This window comes from Microcaecilia unicolor, chromosome 6 (assembly GCF_901765095.1).
Source record: "Microcaecilia unicolor chromosome 6, aMicUni1.1, whole genome shotgun sequence".
Taxonomy (NCBI): domain Eukaryota; kingdom Metazoa; phylum Chordata; class Amphibia; order Gymnophiona; family Siphonopidae; genus Microcaecilia; species Microcaecilia unicolor.
In genome coordinates, this window is record NC_044036.1 from 175,360,961 (window position 1) to 175,379,400 (window position 18,440).

At 44.3% G+C, this 18,440-nt stretch overlaps 1 protein-coding gene across 5 annotated transcripts in view; it reads left to right on the forward strand.

Moving 5' to 3' along the window:
- LOC115472924 (inter-alpha-trypsin inhibitor heavy chain H3-like) overlaps positions 1–18,440 on the forward strand; it is a 111,076-nt gene that overhangs the window by 51,907 nt on the left and 40,729 nt on the right. For all 5 annotated transcript variants that reach the window (XM_030207446.1, XM_030207449.1, XM_030207447.1 and 2 more), the window contains exons 14-16: positions 5,136–5,263; positions 8,837–8,994; positions 13,610–13,645. In XM_030207446.1, the coding sequence (XP_030063306.1) occupies positions 5,136–5,263; positions 8,837–8,994; positions 13,610–13,645 (322 nt within the window). The remainder of the gene's footprint in view (positions 1–5,135; positions 5,264–8,836; positions 8,995–13,609; positions 13,646–18,440) is intronic.

Here is an 18,440-nt window from a genome sequence, read left to right on the forward strand (position 1 = left end):
GGATTCTCAGGTGGACTGTGAGGCTGTCCTCAATGACGCTTTTACCACTTAGGGAGTAGAAATCCATGTGTTAGGCGGTGAGAGTGATAGGTACTGACAGGGAGAGGGATCTTGGGGCGGTAGTATCTGAGGATCTGAAGGCGACAAAACAGTGTGACAAGGCGGTGGCCGTAAGTAGAAGATTGCTAGGCTGTATAGAGAGGGGAGTGACCAGCAGAAGAAAAGAGGTTTTAATGCCCCTGTATAAGTCGTTGGTGAGGCCCCACCTGGAGTATTGTGTTCAGTTCTGGAGACCGTATCTTGCTAAGGATGTAAAAAGAATTGAAGCGGTGCAAAGAAAAGCTACGAGAATGGTATGGGATTTGCGTTACAAGATGTATGAGGAGAAACTTGTGGACCTGAACATGTATACCCTGGAGGAAAGGAGAAACAGGGGTGATATGATACAGATGTTCAAATATCTGAAAGGTATGAATCTGCAAACAAACCTTTTCCGGAGATTGGAAGGCGGTAGAACTAGAGGGCATGATATGAGATTGAAGGGGGGCAGACTCAAGAAAAAAATGTCAGGAAGTATTTTTTCACGGAGAGAGTGGTGGATGCTTGGAATGCTCTCCCACGGGAGGTGGTGGAGAGGAAAACGGTAACGGAATTCAAACATGTGTGGGATAAACATAAAGGAATCCTGAGGGAATGGATCCTCAGAAGCTTAGCCGAGATTGGGTGGCAGAGCCGGTGGTGGGAGGGGGGGTTGGTTGGGAGGCAGGGATAGTGCTGAGCAGACTTATACGGTCTGTGCCCTGAAAATGACAGATACAAATCAAGGTAAGGTATACACAAAAAGTAGCACATATGAATTTATCTTGTTGGGCAGACTGGATGGACCGTGCAGGTCTTTTTCTGCCATCATCTACTATGTTGCTATGTTTCCTATGCGCAACTGTTTTAACTTCTGAATGGATTCTATGCTTCATTCCTAGACCAGTCCACTAGCTCCACTAGCCTGTTACTCATCGCTTCCGTCGGGCCCGCTCCCACCACCATGCTGTCCTCTACGTCGCTCACATGCTGTTGCAGGTGATCTAAATGAAATCCATTCAACCTCTCTTGGGCTGTTTCTGCTTGGTTATGAAGAACCTGCAGCTTTTTATCAAGAGCAGCTTCCACTGCAGCTGTTACCTCTGCAGTGATTTCCATAGTCCATATGGAGCTGACTGAAGGACTGAGCAGGGCCTGCATGTCTGCCATCTTTCCCTCAGGCACCTTACTCCGCTCTGTCACCCTCTGTGGAGGCTTAGCTGCCAATCCAGAAGAGCTATGGTGCAGAACACCACATCGAAGAAATCTCAGGAACTAGTGCAAAGAGCGATCTCATCTCCCACTCCCAGACCAGTTAGCAAGATTTTGCAGCTGTAATGGAGAGATTAACGGGAGGGAATGCAGGAGCTCCTGAACGTCTACTCTCCAGCATAGTACCACTTGACCCGTCTCTCCTATTTGCTTTAAATGTACTAATTAGTAATTTCATGGTGTACTCTGATTTGCCTTTATCCCATTCTATTGCACTCCACTCAGGATTTAATAGACCTCTATCTCACCTCAGCCATCTGCTCTCCAAACTGAAGAGCCCTAATTTCTTTAGCCTTTCCTCATAAGGGACTCATTCCATCCCGGTTGTTATAGTATATATTTATAGTTGAATATACAGCTCTGAAAAAATTCATTTCCTGAGTATAAATATGGCAATTAATGTAAATCTATGGATCAGCATTTTTCTCCAAAGTTTGGCTAGATCATTATTTCCTGTAAAATGTTGTACAATTTATATTTGAAGTTAATAAGGGATATTTTAATACCTTACCGTTTCACATCAAATACATACACAATAAAAGAAATATCATGTATAATACACACATATCAAACAAATCAATGGTTCTAATCATACATTATCCTTTCCTACTCTGCTTTTTACCATTCAACCTGCGAATACTCAAAAGCAAGTTACAAAGCTGTTCTAGACCAAACTAGAGTTACATTATCATTTGTTAACACGACTTACATCCCTCAAAAGAAGGCCCTCACAAAAAATGAGTCTAACAACTTTTTAAATTGGATCTTACTTGCACATAAGTGCAACCGCCCTGACAATGTAGTCCATAACAGTAGTTTGAAAAGGCTGGGCCAACATCAAACTCCAGCTGCAGCATATGGCTTATGGCTAGTGTGAAAATGACTGATGAAGGACTGCTGCTGGGTCATAGACAGTAGAGAGAACTATCTCCGATGAAGCCCATTCCCTCTGCCACCCACTGCAGCTCCTTGTGACTCTGGGCAACTTGAACATTTTTAAGGTGGACAAAGTCATGGGACCAGACTGGATTCATCCCAGGATATTGAAGGAGCTCAGAGAGGTTCTGGCAGGTACTCTTAAAGATGGGAGAGGTTCCATGGAATTGGAGAAGAGTGGATGTGGTCCTTCTTCACAAAAGTGGTGACAGAGAAGAAGCTGGAAATTACAGGCCAGTAGGCCTCAATTCGGTGATTGGAAAAATAATGGATGTGATGCCGAAAGAAAGGATAGTAAATTTCCTGAAATCCAATAAGTTACAAGATCTGAGACAACAAGGTTTTACCAAAGGTAAATTGTGCCAAATGAATATGATTGAATTCTTTGACTGGGTGACCAGAGAATTGGATCGAGGACATGTGCTAGATATAATCTACTTAGGTTTCAGCAGGGCCTTTGACACGGTTCCTCATAGGAGGCTCCTGAATAAACTTGACAGGCTGAAGTTAGAACCCAAAGTGGTGAACTGGATTAGGAACTGGTTGACAGACAGGTGCCAGAGGGTGGTGGGTAATGGAATTCACTCGGAGGAAGGAAAGGTGAGTAGTGGAGTGCCTCAAGGTTTGGTTCTGGGGCCAATTCTGTTCAATATATTTGTTAGCAACATTGTTGAAGGGTTAGAAGGCAAGGTTTGCCTTTTTGCAGATGATACCAAGATTTGTAAGAGAGTGGACACCCTGGAGGGAGTGGAAAACATGAAAAAGGATCTGCAAAAATAGAAGAATGGACTAATGTTTGGCAATTAAAATTCAATGCAAAGAAGCGCAGAGTGATGTTCTTAGGGAGTGGAAATCCAAGGGAAACTACTAAAACTAGAGAACATGAATTGAGTTTGCGGGTTGGTAGACTTAAGAGTAACGTCAGAAAATTCTCCCAAGGGAGGTGGTGGAGAAAAAAAACCTGTGGCAGAATTCAAAAAGGTGTGGGATGAACAGAGAGCATCTCTATTTAGAAAATAATTGGTATAAAAAAACAAAACTTAAAGGATTGCCTATGTATTTGCATGTCAAGTGGTGCTTAGATGATAATTCTGGCTGTATCGATTAAGTCCGGTGCTGGGCTGGCTTGTGTAGTCCAAGTCCTGCATATAGCAATCCAGTTGTAGGATGGGTTGGAGAGATCTTCGATGGAAACTCTAGTAGTATGGAACGTGAGGACAGTATTGGGCAGGCTTTACGGTCTGTGTCCCGCAAATGACAAAATGGATTCAGATTGAGCTTTGACGGCAACTGCAGTAGCTGGAACATAAGATCAGAACCAGGCAAACTTCTATGGTCTATGTGCCAGAAACACCAAAAAAAGACCATGATCAAGTATATAATATCATGTTCATTGTTGATTTAATCTTGAATTGATAATGAATGTGACTGTTGGGCAGACTGGATGGACCATTCAGGTCTTTATCTACCATCACTTACCATGTTACTTTACTATGAAATAGGCTTTAAGTTGTGCTCTGAATTTCTTGAGTGAAGGTTCCACATGTAAATCAAATGGAAGGGAATTCCATAGGATGGGGGTGGGGCAGAATGAGACTGTATTTGAATAGGGGAACAACAAATAAATGTTGCTGGGAAGAGCGGAGGAGGCGGCCTGGGACATATGTGATCAGAAAACCATATTAGAAGGATGGTAAACTAATGCAGATGATCTGATGGACTATAGATAATATCTTAAATGATATACAGTAAGAAATGGGAAGCCAGTGCTCACTGATGAGCAATGGAGTGATGCTATCAAATTTCTTTGTACCAAAAATAAGATTCACAGTTGTGTTTTGCACTATTTGGAGTCACCTATGTTGTTACTGGAATAAGCCTTACAAAATGGAGTTATATTAGTCAATAAGACACATCACTAGTGAGTGGACTAATAACTGGAAAGACTGGGTGTCGAAAAGAGAATGTGCTGCCCGAAGATGCCACATTGTGTAAAAAGATTATCCATGCAAAATTGTGTGCAGCGTTTTGGTAAGCATAGAACAGAACATAGGGTCATATTCTAAACACTACTTACTACTACTACTACTACTACTTATCATTTCTATAGCGCTACTAGATGTACGCAGCGCTGTATACTTGAACATGAAGAGACAGTCCCTGCTCGACAGTACTTACAATCTAATTAGGACAGACAAACAGGACAAACAAGAGATAAGGGATTATTAAAGTGAGGATGATAAAATAAGGGTTCTGAACAAGTGCTCAAACATGGATGTCGGAAAAGATTGGTGTTAAGTGTGATTCTATAAAGGGCATTACGCTTAGTGCCAATTCCTATGCCCTAACTTTGGGCACTAGACTTATGCCTGCTGAAACCTGGTGTAAATGCTGGCACCCAAGTTGAGTGCCTTGGCCCATTATCCTGTAACAGCATGCACATCTTTTCGGAATGCCCCTGACATGCCCATGCTCCTCCCATGACCATGCCCCCTTTTAAGTTGCATGCTATGGGCACCAACTGTTATAGAATAGCACACAGCCAGATGCACGCATAAATCCTAATTGGTGCCAATTAACGTCAATAATTGGTTGTTAGTAGACAATTATTGCTTGTTAACAGCTCATTAGCCAATTAAGTTATGTGCCCATCTCAGGATTGCGCCGTAATGTAGGTGCCCAAATCTGGGCACCATATAAAGAATCCAGGGGATAGTATTTTATTGCCACTCTGAAGGTAGTGAGATCTTTAACTAACAGTGTGAAGTCTGTTGTCTAATATATATAGACTGTTGCTGAATTTATTTTTGCATTATGCTATAATGAAGTCATACATATAATGTTAACAGGCAACGAGCCTCCTCAACTTTAGCCTGGAAGGGAAAGTAGAAGAAACTCTTCAACAGAAATATATATTTGGCGAGTTCACGAAGAGGCTCTGGGCTTATCTAACTATTCAGCAGCTCCTGGAACAACAGTAAGTTTCAGTAGGAGGAGTGGGATTCACCTGAGTGCAATCCATGATACAGCACGCAGGTCACATAACATATCTATGAAGTAGAAACCATACTAAGGGTGGTGTAAGAGGTATTCCAACACAGGATGCAAACATGAACATTCCAAGTGTGTCTGAGTGTGAGAGAACGAACAGAGGCAGCCAAGGAGTGAATTGCTGCCAGACTCACAAAGACTGGTGAGGTACAGCTAGCATCAGAAGATGCACTTGATTGCTTGTCATCCCGTGCTGCCACAGAGCCAGTCTCATGATGATTTGTGAGATTTTATGGTTCATCTCATGAGTCTGGCCCCACGGCAGCAGGTGATGAGGTACAATTATGGATGTCTTTTGTTGACTGCTGAATGGGGGTTTGTGATGGGACCTGCCGTACTGAGTTGATAGAAGAGTCTGTAGAAGCCAACAGCCTCTGGAAGGAGAAAGAGGGTGATACGGGGCTGAAACTTGAGAGAGGGAGGGGTGAGAAGGGAGAGAGATGGACTTGATGGGAGGGAAGGGATGAAAATGTGTCAGAGTCTAGGAAGGGGATGAGAAGGGGAAAGAGTGGATGTAGGTGTAAGAAGGTAGAAGAGTTGAGGGAGAGAGTGAGAATGAGTAAGAATGGAAAGAGGAAGGGGCGAGAAGGGGGGCTAGAGTAAGGTGGTGAGGACCCGGAAGAGTGAAGAGAGGGAGGGAAGGATAAAGGGTAGAAGGAAGAAGGGAGTGACAAGGGGGAAGAGGATCTGCAGGGAGCGAGAGACTGAGAAAGGGGAACAACATCTGGATGGAGGAAGAAGGGTTGAAAAGGGATTCTTCCACAGAAATTTGTCGAGGGCCCCATACATGGTTAAAGCAGACCTGACAGCAGATTAGTGCCCCCAGCAATCAGTACCCTGGGTAGGAATTATCATACCAGGGTACTGATTACCTTGGGTTAATTATCCCACTATTATTACCACAGGATAATGATGATAACTGTATGGTAGAGTAATGATCCTGAGGTAAGGATCAATTGTCTCTAATCTTATAGAATACTCTTAGGCGAAACTGAGTTTCGTGAAGATTTTTTAGGCACCATATATAGAATCTGGCCCCATATGTCAATGTATACGATGAGAGCTGATGGTTGAGCTGGGTTGTAATGAAATTATTTGTGGTCTGCATGGTAGGATTTCCTGAAGAAAAATGCTTTGAGGTGCTTGCGGAAGTTGAGATGTTGATCTATGCATCTTAAGTTTTTCAGTAGGGAATTCCATAATTTTGTATCTTGGTATGAGAAGCCTGCTGAGTGAATATGTCATTCTGGATTAGACCAAAGGTCCATCCTGTCCAGTATCCTGTTTCCAACACTGGCCAGTCCAAGTATCTGGCAGGATCCCAAAAACTAGCTACATTCCTGCTACTTACCTCCAGGGATAAACGTCCCTGTTCCCAGGTTTATCTCAGTAACAGTCTATTGAGCTAGATCCCTAGCATATTTTCCTATAGCTGTCTTGTCTTCAAGCTGAAGATCACTATTCTCTAGCCTTTCCTCTACTCTCAGGAACACCTATTCATATATCTCATAAAAGTAGATACCATCCCCTGAATTCTATATAAGTCACCTCAAGTGGGTGCCCAAATTTGAGGTTGGATCCCAAATGCACATGTAAACTAACCAGTCAATTAGATGCTAACAATCAATTATTAGAGTTAATTGGATCTGATTGTCACATAATTGGCAGTAATTAGGAGTTATGCACGCATCTGCCCTATGCCCTATTTTGTAACACGCATGCCTAAATTTCATAGTGTGCAACTCAAAAGGAGGCGTGGCTATGGGAGGGGCATGGGTGGGTCAGGGGCATTCCCAGAAATTAGGCACAGTCGTATAGAATACTTGGATTTATGCACACAACTGCCATCAGTGGGTGTGAGAATTTACACCAGGTTTCAGCAGGTGTCAGTCCTCATGCCCAAAGGTAGGTAGAAGAATCCAAGCTAAGCATTATTCTATAAAGGTTGCTTAGTGCTAAGCGACCATTACAGAATTGGCACTTAGTGTGAATGGCACCTAACTTTGGGTGCCATTTACTGAATCTGGCCCTATGTTTTTGCTACCCTCTTTATATGAGTATACACTGGGCAGTTTTATAATGCTGTTCTATACACTCAAGTGTTTTATAAAATTACCCCTATAGTGATTGGGTGATTATTCACAATTCATAAGAACATAAGAATAGCCAACTTGGGTTAGACCAATGGTCCATGTAGCCTGGTATCCTGTTTCCAATCCAGGTCAGCAGTACCTGGCAGAAACCCAAACAGTCTTCAAAAGAAAACAAGAGAAAACATACCATTCCAAAATAAGAAATAAAGGGGTCCTTTTACCAAGCTGTGGCAAAAGGGAGCGACAGCTGGTAAAAGGGAAGTCTTGTTTTCCTACAGGAAATGGCCACATGGCAATTAAAGCACTTGCTGCTTGGCCATTATAGGGGAGGGAGCCCTTACTGCCACCCATTGAGGTGCAGTAAGGGCTCCTGCGTTAACCGAGCGGTAACCGGGCAGCACACGGCACTGCCTGATTACCGCCGGGTACACTCCGGCGCTACAAAAATAAATACATTTTTGTAGCACCGGAAATGATGAAGCACTAGGGGTAGAAAGTACTGCTGGGCTGCTATGGTAGCCCGACGATATGCCTGCGTTGGGCGTACCGCTGCTTAGTAAAAGGAGCCTTGATATAAAGAAAAAGGAGCAGGGCATTTTTTTTCTAGCAAAAAAGGCGCAGGTACTCAAATGCTAGGCCGCCCTTCAGGGGTGGGGTGATCACTGAGGGATCCACCCTACAATAGCCAGGCCCCCTGCAATCAGTCACAGAATCTATGACAAGGCAGAATTGGTGTGTAGAGCCTGAGCTCTTTGATTAAAACTTGGGAATGGAAAAGGTGCCGGTACTCAGTATCCCCAAGTACCCCTTAAAAAGAGCCCTGAAAAGAGTGTTCTAATCAAGCAAATTAATGGAAACCATGTAAAGCTAATCAAAAAATCTTGAACATCAACAGGAAAAACTCTCTAGATAAATCTGGCTTGGAGGCATCATATAGCAATTCTATCGGCTATAAAATCTCCTATAGCCCAATGCTATAGACATTATAGATTGGAGGCAGATGATCAGTATGTATGAAGTGCTGCAGATCTGGAAATGCTTTGGGCTATAGGTTACCGCTGGGTTAGCGCGGGAGCCCTTACCGGCACCTCAGTGGGTAGTGGTAAGGGCTCCCCCCCCCCCCCCCCCCAAAAAAATGGCAGCATGGCAAGTGCTTTACTTGCCACATGTCCATTTCCTGCAGGAAAGAGAGATTTCCCTTTTACCCACTATGGTAAAAGGGGGCCTTGGATCGTGTGCAGAACATGCGCCAATGCCAGTGTAGGCCCCCTTTTTCCGCAGCTTGGTAAAAGGTGCCCTTAGCCCTTCTTGCATATGGTGTTTTTGCATATGTGGTAAGATATTGTGGCTCTGCATTTCACTTATTGTATCAAGGCCTTTGAAAGTTTTATTCTTATTTGTTTCAGTATTGCAGCTGAAGGAGAAGAAAAAGAAAAGCTAAAAGCTAAAGCCACGGAGCTTTCTCTTAAGTACAACTTCGTGACACCACTGACTTCTATGATAGTGATTAAACCTAAAGATGATGGAAAAAAGTCAGCCTTGGCAGCCGATAAACTAACTGAAGGTAGTTTTACACTTATAGTATCATGAGGTCCTTTTACAAAGCTGCGGTGAAAAGTGGTCTGCAAGGCAATCTTAATCACCTCATATTTGATTGTGCATGCATTGAAAACTACTGGAAAGATATTAGGTCCCTGTTGGCAGATGTTTTCCACCTTTCGGGTTCAATAAGTACATAAGTAATGCCATACTGGGAAAAGACCAAAGGCCCATCAAGCCCAGCATCCTGTCCCCGACAGCGGCCAATCCAAGTCTGGCAGCTTCCCAAATGTATAAACATTCTATACATGTTATTCCCGATTTCCCAAGTCCATTTAGTAGCGGTCTATGGACTTGTCCTTTAGGAAACCGTCCAAACCCTTTTTAAACTCTGTCAAGCTAACCGCCTTCACCACGTTCTCCGGCAACAAATTCCAGAGTTTAATTACGTGTTGGGTGAAGAAAAATGTTTGGGTGGGCCTCGAGGACAGTTAGAAGTGATATTTTTTTTTAAAAATGTGATACTTAATGACCGCTGCTTCCAGAACAGTTTAAAACCTAATGAATGGGCAATTGTTAATACCATGCTTTCATTGGCTCTGAAGGTGATTTTTTTACACTGGAAATCCCTGACTCAGGTCAGATATCAGGAATGGTGGAATTTATTGTTCCAAACCTATAAATACGAAACATATCACGCAAAAAAAATCATTTCAGTTTGCCTTGCATGAGGAGAAATGGAGGGGCATAATTGAACGAAAACGCCTATCTCCATGGGCGTTTATCTCCAAGAACGGGTCCGTGAAGGGGCGGACCGAACCGTATTTTGGGAAAAAATAGACGCCCATGTTTTATTCAACAATGTATGAGCTGGGCATTTTTGTTTTTCAGCGATAATGGAAAATGAAAGCGCCCAGCTCAAAAACGAATAAATCCAAGGCATTTGTTCATGGGAGGGGCCAGGATTCGTAGTGCACTGGTCCCCCTCACATGCCAGGACATCAACCGGGCACCCTAGGGGGCACTTTTACAAAACCAAACAAAAAGGTAAAAGAGCTCCCAGGTGCATAGCACCCTTCCCTTGGGTGTTGAGCCCCCCAAATCCCCCTCAAAACCCACTGCCCACAAGTCTACACCATTACTATAGCCCTAAGGGGTGAAGGGGGGCACCTACATGTGGGTACAGTGGGTTTGGGGGGGTTGGACGACTAATAAGCATTAAGCAGCACAATTGTAACAGGTAGGGGGGATGGGCCTGGGTACACCTGCCTGAAGTCCACTGCACCCCCTAACAACTCCTCCAGTGACCTGCATACTGCTGCCAGGGAGCTGGGTATGACATTTGAGGGTGAAAATAAAAAGTTGAGAAACTTCATTTTTTGTGGTGGGAGGGGGTTAGTGACCACTGGGGGAGTCAGGGGAGGTCATCCCCGATTCCCTCCAGTGGTCATCTGGTCATTTAGGGCACTTTTTGGGGCCTTATTCGTGAAAAAACAGGGTCCAGGAAAAGTGTCCTAAATTCTAGCTAAAAACGCATACTTTTTTCCCATTATCGGTGAAATGCGCCCATCTCTGTTCGGCAGATAACCACGCCCCAGTTCCGCCTTCGCCACACCTCTGACACGCCCCCATCAACTTTGTCCGCATCCGCGACGGATTGCAGTTGAAAACGTCCAAAAATCGGCTTTCGATTATACCGCTTTATTCGGTTTTGTGAGATAAACGTCCATCTCCCGATTTAGGTCGGAACTTGGGCGTTTTTCTCATTCGATTATAAGCAGGATGGTCTCCACTTGTATCTTACTTTCAAAATGTAGCACGCTGTGCTTAAGATCATTAGCCGCTGTTCTTTAGATGTATATGGCATTTGCATGTGATGTGTTTTTTTTCCCCTTTTCTCTTTCCTTCTTATTAGCCTTATACAACCGTTTATGGTTCCTGTTGCACAGTTGTTGCTTATCGCTTGTACTGTATTGAAATCCAATAAAAATATTGAAACACAAAAAGTGGTCTGCAGTAGTATGGGTGCATCTTTTGGGCACACACTGGGCCACTTATTACCACAGCTGGGGAAAAGCCCATTTTTTAATGGGCCGGCAAATAGGCGTGCACAAAACGTAAAACTAGAGCGCACCTATTGGTGGCCTGAGCCCTTACCACCACTCATTGACTCAGCGGTAAGGGCTCACGTGCTACCCACGTGGTAACATGCAGCATGTGCCAATGTGGCTGCACTGCCGATTACCGCTCGGAACGCCCCGTGCAGTAGAAAATAGAAACATATTTTCTACCACAGGATTCGGTGTACGCCAAACTCAGAATTACCACCAGGCGAACGTACCAGGGCCGCCGAGAGAATGGGCCAGGCCCGGGACAAGGCCGCCCCCGGGGCCCCTCACCCGAGGTTGCCGGGCCCCCCCTCCACCCGACACCGGGCCCTCTCTCCACCCTCGGGCCCTCTGCACTGACCTTAAGTGCCTCACCTTCGAAAGCGCAGCGGCAGACCACTCCTTCCTTCCGTGGTCCCGCCCTCACGGAAGTTACGTCAGGCGAGAGCGGGACACGGAAGGAAGGAGTGGTCTGCCGCTGCTTGCTGCGCTTCGAAGGTGAGGCGCTTAAGTTCAATGCCAGGGAGTGACGGAGGGCGGGCGGGCCGGACTGCGGTGGCGGCGCCGGGCCCCCACCCCCCGGAGGCCCGGGCCCGGGGAATTTTGTCCCCCCCCCGTCCCCCCCTCTCGGCAGCCCTGGCACGTGCTACCCCCAGCGGTAGTGCTGATTTGGCCCTTATATAATTAAACACTTCAGCACATGGCAGCCAATTCAAAACTGAGTTTTACATTGATCTGATCTCCAGAGTATGCAAGTATGGCTCATGGCATGCTGATGGTGAAAGATTGAACATTTGAATTGTTGGGTGGGCCTCGAGGACAGTTAGAAGTCATATTTAAAAGAAAAAAATAGGTTCTCTGATCTAGTCCCTCTCCCTTGCCTTCAGCTAGAATGCACTGTACCCAAATTATATGAAGCAGATTTTTATTTACTCTGATTGTAATAACTTCCAGTGACAAATTCTATTACCGGCCTCTCAGTTAACTCGTTCTCATACCTCACAACTAAAGTGTATTAACAGCAGTAGTTGTTAATACACATTAATTAGCTTGTGTTAATGGCCCATGTTAATGTTAATAGCAGTCGATCTACAAGATCCAGCACGGAGCAAAAAAGAAGTAGACCACCAAAAGAATACAGAAAATGGCAAATTTATTCACCACTAAAATAATAAATAGATAAATAGTTAAAAGCCCGACACAGCCATGTTTCTGGAGAAATGTTGTTTAAACTAGTAGGTGAAGTTCTGTGAGAACACCTCTGGGTTCTGTTGTAAGCCCCTGATTATTAGAAAAACTTTATACTTCTGTTAGTTTTTTGTGCATAGCAGTTTGGCATAGTTTTGCATCTCATGACCTCATTAGCATAGGATTGTAATTTTAAAACTTGCGCGTTGATTAGCGTGTTAAAAACACTGATAATGAGCATGAACTAGATTGTACAGTAACAGTGCTTTTAATGCACACTATCACATGCAGAAGTGCTAGCAAATGTTAATACATTGGCATTCTAGAAAGTTCTTGTCTTCCAAATTAAATCTCCTCTTATGCAATCTGAGCCCGTTTTCTTTTGTTCTACATCCAATGAAAACGTAGAGCAACTAGGGCTTTTTTGAGGGGGTACTTGGGGGTACTGAGTACCTGCACCTTTTCCATTGTCTTCTAAAATTGACCCATGGACCTCAAGTTTTAAAGAAACAGCTCAGTCTCTACACACCAATTCTGCCTTGTTATAGGTTCTGTGACTGGTTGCAGGGGGCCTGGCTATTGTGGGGTGGGTTCCTCAGTGATCACCCCATCCTTGAAGGGTGGCCTAGCATTTGAGTACTGGCACTTCTTTGCTAGAAAAAACACACTGAGAGCAACTGACTATAGAATCTCTCCTTCATGTATATTTCAAGTCACCCCCCACTCCTTCCCAGTCTTCACTTCTCTAGACTAAATATACCCAAATGCATTTCCTGGCATGTGTGTCCCTAGATAAAGAGAAAAGTAGGTTAAAAATCATGTTCGATATCATGTAAAATGATGCTTGTCATAAGTACATAAGTATTGCCATACTGGGAAAGACCAAAGGTCCATCAAGCCCAGCATCCTGTTTCCAACAGTGGCCAATCCAGGCCACAAATACCTGGCAAGATCCCAAAAAAGTCTCTAGTATCATACTGCCAAATAGGCTTGGGTTGACTGTACTTTGGCAGGAATGAACCTCATTCTTAAGCCAGGCTTTGCTGATCTAGGTCTCTCATTGCTGGTGAGTAAAAAGGAACAAGTCAAGGGAAAATTCAAATAATGCTTGAATGGAGTGGAGGAGTAGCCTAATGGTTAGTGCAGTGGGCTGGGGAGCTGGGTTCAGTTCTCACTGCAGCTGTTTGTGGTTCTGTATATGTCACTCAACCCTTCATTGCCCAAGGTGCATGATAAATACCTTTAAGCAACATGTAACCTTTTATGACTGTAACCCCAGAAAGGCAATATATTAAATCCCATCCCCTTGTAATTCAGAGTTTGTCCTCCTTCCCTTTCCTCTAGCACAGCGCAGTAGAGATGGCTCGCCTGCAAGATCTGGTATGTATGTCAAAAGAAGAGAAAAACATTTATGCAATTGAAATGGCATTTTCCAATGCTTGTTAAATGATCTTTTGTAACCCCACAATGGTGATTGACATTGACCCTTTGATCAGCACTTTTCCATTAAAATATTTATGGACATATAATTAGATAGTCTGGATATATATTCTATTGTCTTAGCACTTTGGGGGTCCTTTTACTAAGCCATGGTAAAAAGTGGCCTTTGGTAGTGTGGGCATGTGTTTTTGACTCGCGCTGGGCCATTTTTGTTACTGCAGGGAACGCCTCCTGCGGTAGAAAATATAAAAGAATTATCTACCGTGGGAAACAGCGCACACCAACTTTGAAATTACTGCCGGGTGGGCATGCTACCCGGGCACTATTATCGACTTGGCACACACTACACGTGTGGTGGCCCTACCACCTCTTTGTAAAAGGGTCCCCATGTTCTTTTTTGTAATCTAATAGGTTCCCCCCTCTTTTTTAAGTTAGTGGAATGAAGGAGTACCTTGGTGGTTAGAGAGGCAGACTGGCTACCAGGGAAGCCAGGATTCAAATCTTACTTATGTTCCTTGTGAGGTGGGGCAAATTATTTCACCCTCCATTTTCTCAGGTATAAACCTAGAGCTAGATTAAATAATTTGCGTTAATGTGATTCATCTAAGTTATTAGTAAACTAGTAAAGAAGGCCCGTTTCGGTAGGCAATGAAACGGGCGCTAGCAAGGTAATCCCCCACCCTCCCTCGCTGCCTTGCTCTGTCCCCTCCGAGACCCCCGCTCCCCTCCCTCCCTGCCTCCCTCCCTTCTGAGTTCCAGACCCCCCTCCCTCCCTTCCAGTTCAAGGCCCCCTAACTCCCCTCCAACCGAGTTACAGATTCCCCCCTCCCTCCGATTTCAACCCCCCCCCCCCCCCCCCGCATTACTGACCCCTGGACCCCCCTGCCGCGACCCTCTCGACCCCCCCTTTCTGCCGAAAACTCTCCCCCACCACCGTCGCATACCTGTGCTAAAGGGGGAACCCAACCCCCAACAGGCGAAGTCCTCTTCTCGTCTGCGCCGGCGTTGCTTGCTGAATGGTCTGATCAAGTTTCTGTGTGTGCGTCTGATGTCAGACACACGCACAGAAACTTGATCAGATCATTCAGCAAGCAACGCCGCGGCAGCCAAGAAGAGGACTTCGGCTGTTGGGTGTTGGGGTCCCCCGTCAGCACAGGTACGTGACAGAGTTGGCTTGTGCTGCTATGTTGTGATTGGGCACTATCTCTGCTGACTCACCCGAAAGTGGGAGATGTCATCATTTCAGGAGATGGATACAGAAGCACGAATGCCTCAAGGCTTATGTCCATGCAGTCAGCTTCAGAACGTTGGAGGTGTGTCTTATTATATAGGATAGGTCTCATTATTGTCCATGTTTTAAATACTGTAGCATGATGAATGCATGTTATTAAATCTAGCCTCTACATTTTAAGTCCTCTAGGGGCAGGGAAATACTTACTATAAATTACTTTGAGCTACCACTGAATAGGTGGGCTCAATGGAACTTAGTCTGACTCAACATGACTTTTCTTATGATCTATGTGTAAACTAATTCCAAATAAATAAATAAATAAATAAATACTGTGCAAAAGTCCCATATCTAGTCTTTAATTGCATTGAAATGAATTTGAAATGCAAACCTTTCCTAAAAATACATGTTCACTTCTTGTCCCCTTCTGCCTCTTCTCAGCTAACAAGCTTGACAAATTTCATTTATACAAAATCTGTGTTGTAATTTGTCAGAGTCTGGGTATGAGAATATACCACACAGAAAAAAAACAATTCAAATAGGAAGTCAGTCTCGGTTTTCTTTGATGAACAGTAATCTATTGTCTGATTGACACATGATCTACCTGAATTGCAAGCCTATCCTCACTGGATTTACAGGTGATGGAGGTTATAAGGTTGACACATGCATACACATTCATTGCTAACAAATCTCTGGGATTGATTCTATAGATTTCAGTCACAATCAAAGAGGTCGTAACAGCCTGAAACTCCCAACCTTATATATTCATTCTTGTTTTACAAAAAAATTATATGGCTGATATTGAACTTGTGGCATTCAGCATTTTTTGAAAAGCTGACTGCTGTGGGCATTTTTTAATCTGGATATTAAATTCTGGCTCCTGTTATTGAATATCTGGGTGTTTGAGAGTGCCCAGAAGTTAACCAGTACTGCTGATATTCAGTGCAGTGCTTGGATAACTATCTGACATCAGTTAGAAATTCCAACTATCCAGTCCAAATTTGATTTCCTTCAATAATTCTTTTTCAAAACATGTAGCTCACAGCATACACAGCTTTATATTAGATCATATATATTTCAAAATCATGTGCAGACATTACCCAAGAACCTCAGTGATGTTAATCGCTATCCTTTCAAGATTAAAGCGATTTAGACAACAGCAAACTCTTCACCAGTTCTTTTTTCATATATAAAGCCTCCTCTCATATTTTTAAAAAATATATATTAACTTCACTTATCTTTTCAAACTTTTCAACTTATTGCACTTGTCGGACCCAGGGGATCATCTGCCCGACATGCATGTTTCGCCCCACATGGGCGAAGTTACTATTGAGGAAACTACACTTCTCCTTTCTTCCTCAAAATGTACCACCTGTTCCTCTGATCCCATTCCCACCCACCTTCTTAATGCCATCTCTCCTGCTCTTATTCCTTTTATCTGTCACATTCTCAACCTCTCACTTTCCACTGCGACTGTCCCTGCTGCCTTTAGACATGCTGTGGTCACACCTCTCCTTAAGAAGCCTTCACTCGACCCTACTTGTCCCTCTAATTACCGACCCATCTCCCTCCTTCCTTTTCTCTCCAAATTACTTGAGCGTGCTGTTCACCGCCGCTGCCTTGATTTTCTCTCCTCACATGCTATTCTTGACCCACTACAATCTGGTTTTTGCCCTCTCCACTCAACCGAAACTGCGCTTACTGGCTAAATCCAGAGGTCAATATTCCATCCTCATTCTTCTTGATCTTTCCGCTGCTTTTGACACTGTCGATCACAGCATACTTCTCGATACCTTGTCCTCACTTGGATTCAGGCTCTGTCCTTTCCTGGTTCTCTTCCTACCTCTCCCTCCGCACCTTTAGTGTTCACTCTGGTGGTTCCTCTTCTACTTCTATCCCTCTGCCTGTCGGCGTACCTCAGGGTTCTGTTCTTGGTCCCCTCCTCTTTTCTATCTACACTTCTTCCCTTGGTTCATTAATCTCATCCCATGGCTTTTCCTACCATCTCTATGCAGATGACTCCTAAATCTACCTTTCTACCCCTGATATCTCACCTTGCATCCAAACCAAAGTTTCAGCGTGCTTGTCTGACATTGCTGTCTGGATGTCTCAACACCACCTGAAATTAAATATGACCAAAACCGAGCTTCTCATTCCCCCCCCCCCCAAACCCACCTCCCCGCTCCCTCCGTTTTCTATTTCTGTTGATGGCTCTCTCATTCTCCCTATCTCCTCAGCTCGAAACCTTGGGGTCATCTTTGACTCTTCTCTCTCCTTCTCTGCTCATATCCAGCAGATTGCCAAGACCTGTCGTTTCTTTCTTTACAACATCCGTAAAATCCGCCCCTTTCTTTCCGAGCACTCTACCAAAACCCTCATCCACACCCTTGTCACCTCTCGTTTAGACTACTGCAATCTGCTTTTTGCTGGCCTCCCACTTAGTCACCTCTCCCCTCTCCAGTCGGTTCAAAACTCTGCTGCCCGTCTCATCTTCCGCCAGGGTCGCTTTACTCATACTACCCCTCTCCTCAAGACTATTCACTGGCTCCCTATCCGTTTTCGCATCCTGTTCAAACTTCTTCTACTAACCTATAAATGTACTCACTCTGCCGCTCCCCAGTATCTCTCCACACTTGTCCTCCCCTACACCCCTTCCCGTGCACTCCGCTCCATGGATAAATCCTTCTTATCTGTTCCCTTCTCCACTACTGCCAACTCCAGACTTCGCGCCTTCTGTCTCGCTGCACCCTACGCCTGGAATAAACTTCCTGAGCCCCTACGTCTTGCCCCATCCTTGGCCACCTTTAAATCTAGACTTAAAGCCCACCTCTTTAACATTGCTTTTGACTCGTAACCACTTGTAACCACTCGCCTCCACCTACCCTCCTCTCTTCCTTCCCGTTCACATTAATTGATTTGATTTGCTTACTTTATTTATTTTTTGTCTATTAGATTGTAAGCTCTTTGAGCAGGGACTGTCTTTCTTCTATGTTTGTGCAGCGCTGCATACGCCTTGTAGCGCTATAGAAATGCTAAATAGTAGTAGTAGTAGTAGTCTCAAGGACATTCCCCTGCAAACATACAAATCATTGCTGCCGGTGGTAGGAGGGAAATCTATTCAAATAAGAGATGTCCATTCGATCTCAGCATTCAAACCCTGTGTATGCTGTGAGCTACATGTTTTGAAAAAGAATTATTGAAGGAAATCAAATTTGGACTGGATAGTTGGAATTTCTAACTGATGTAAGATAAGAATCCAGCTTAATTAGCATCTGTTTTTGCCTTAATATTCAGTGGATAACTATCTGTGCATAGTTAGAACTGCAATTTATGCTGTCCACCCAGTGGGGTATTTATTCTAGGTTTGTCAGATCTCCCTGCCCTCCAGCCATGCCTTAAAATTATCTCCCTCCAGTCATTACCCAGGCAGTGGCACTTATAGACTGCCTGCGGCCTGTGCCGGAATATTTTCTCTGAACAGTCCTGCCCCTCTGACTCAACTTCCTG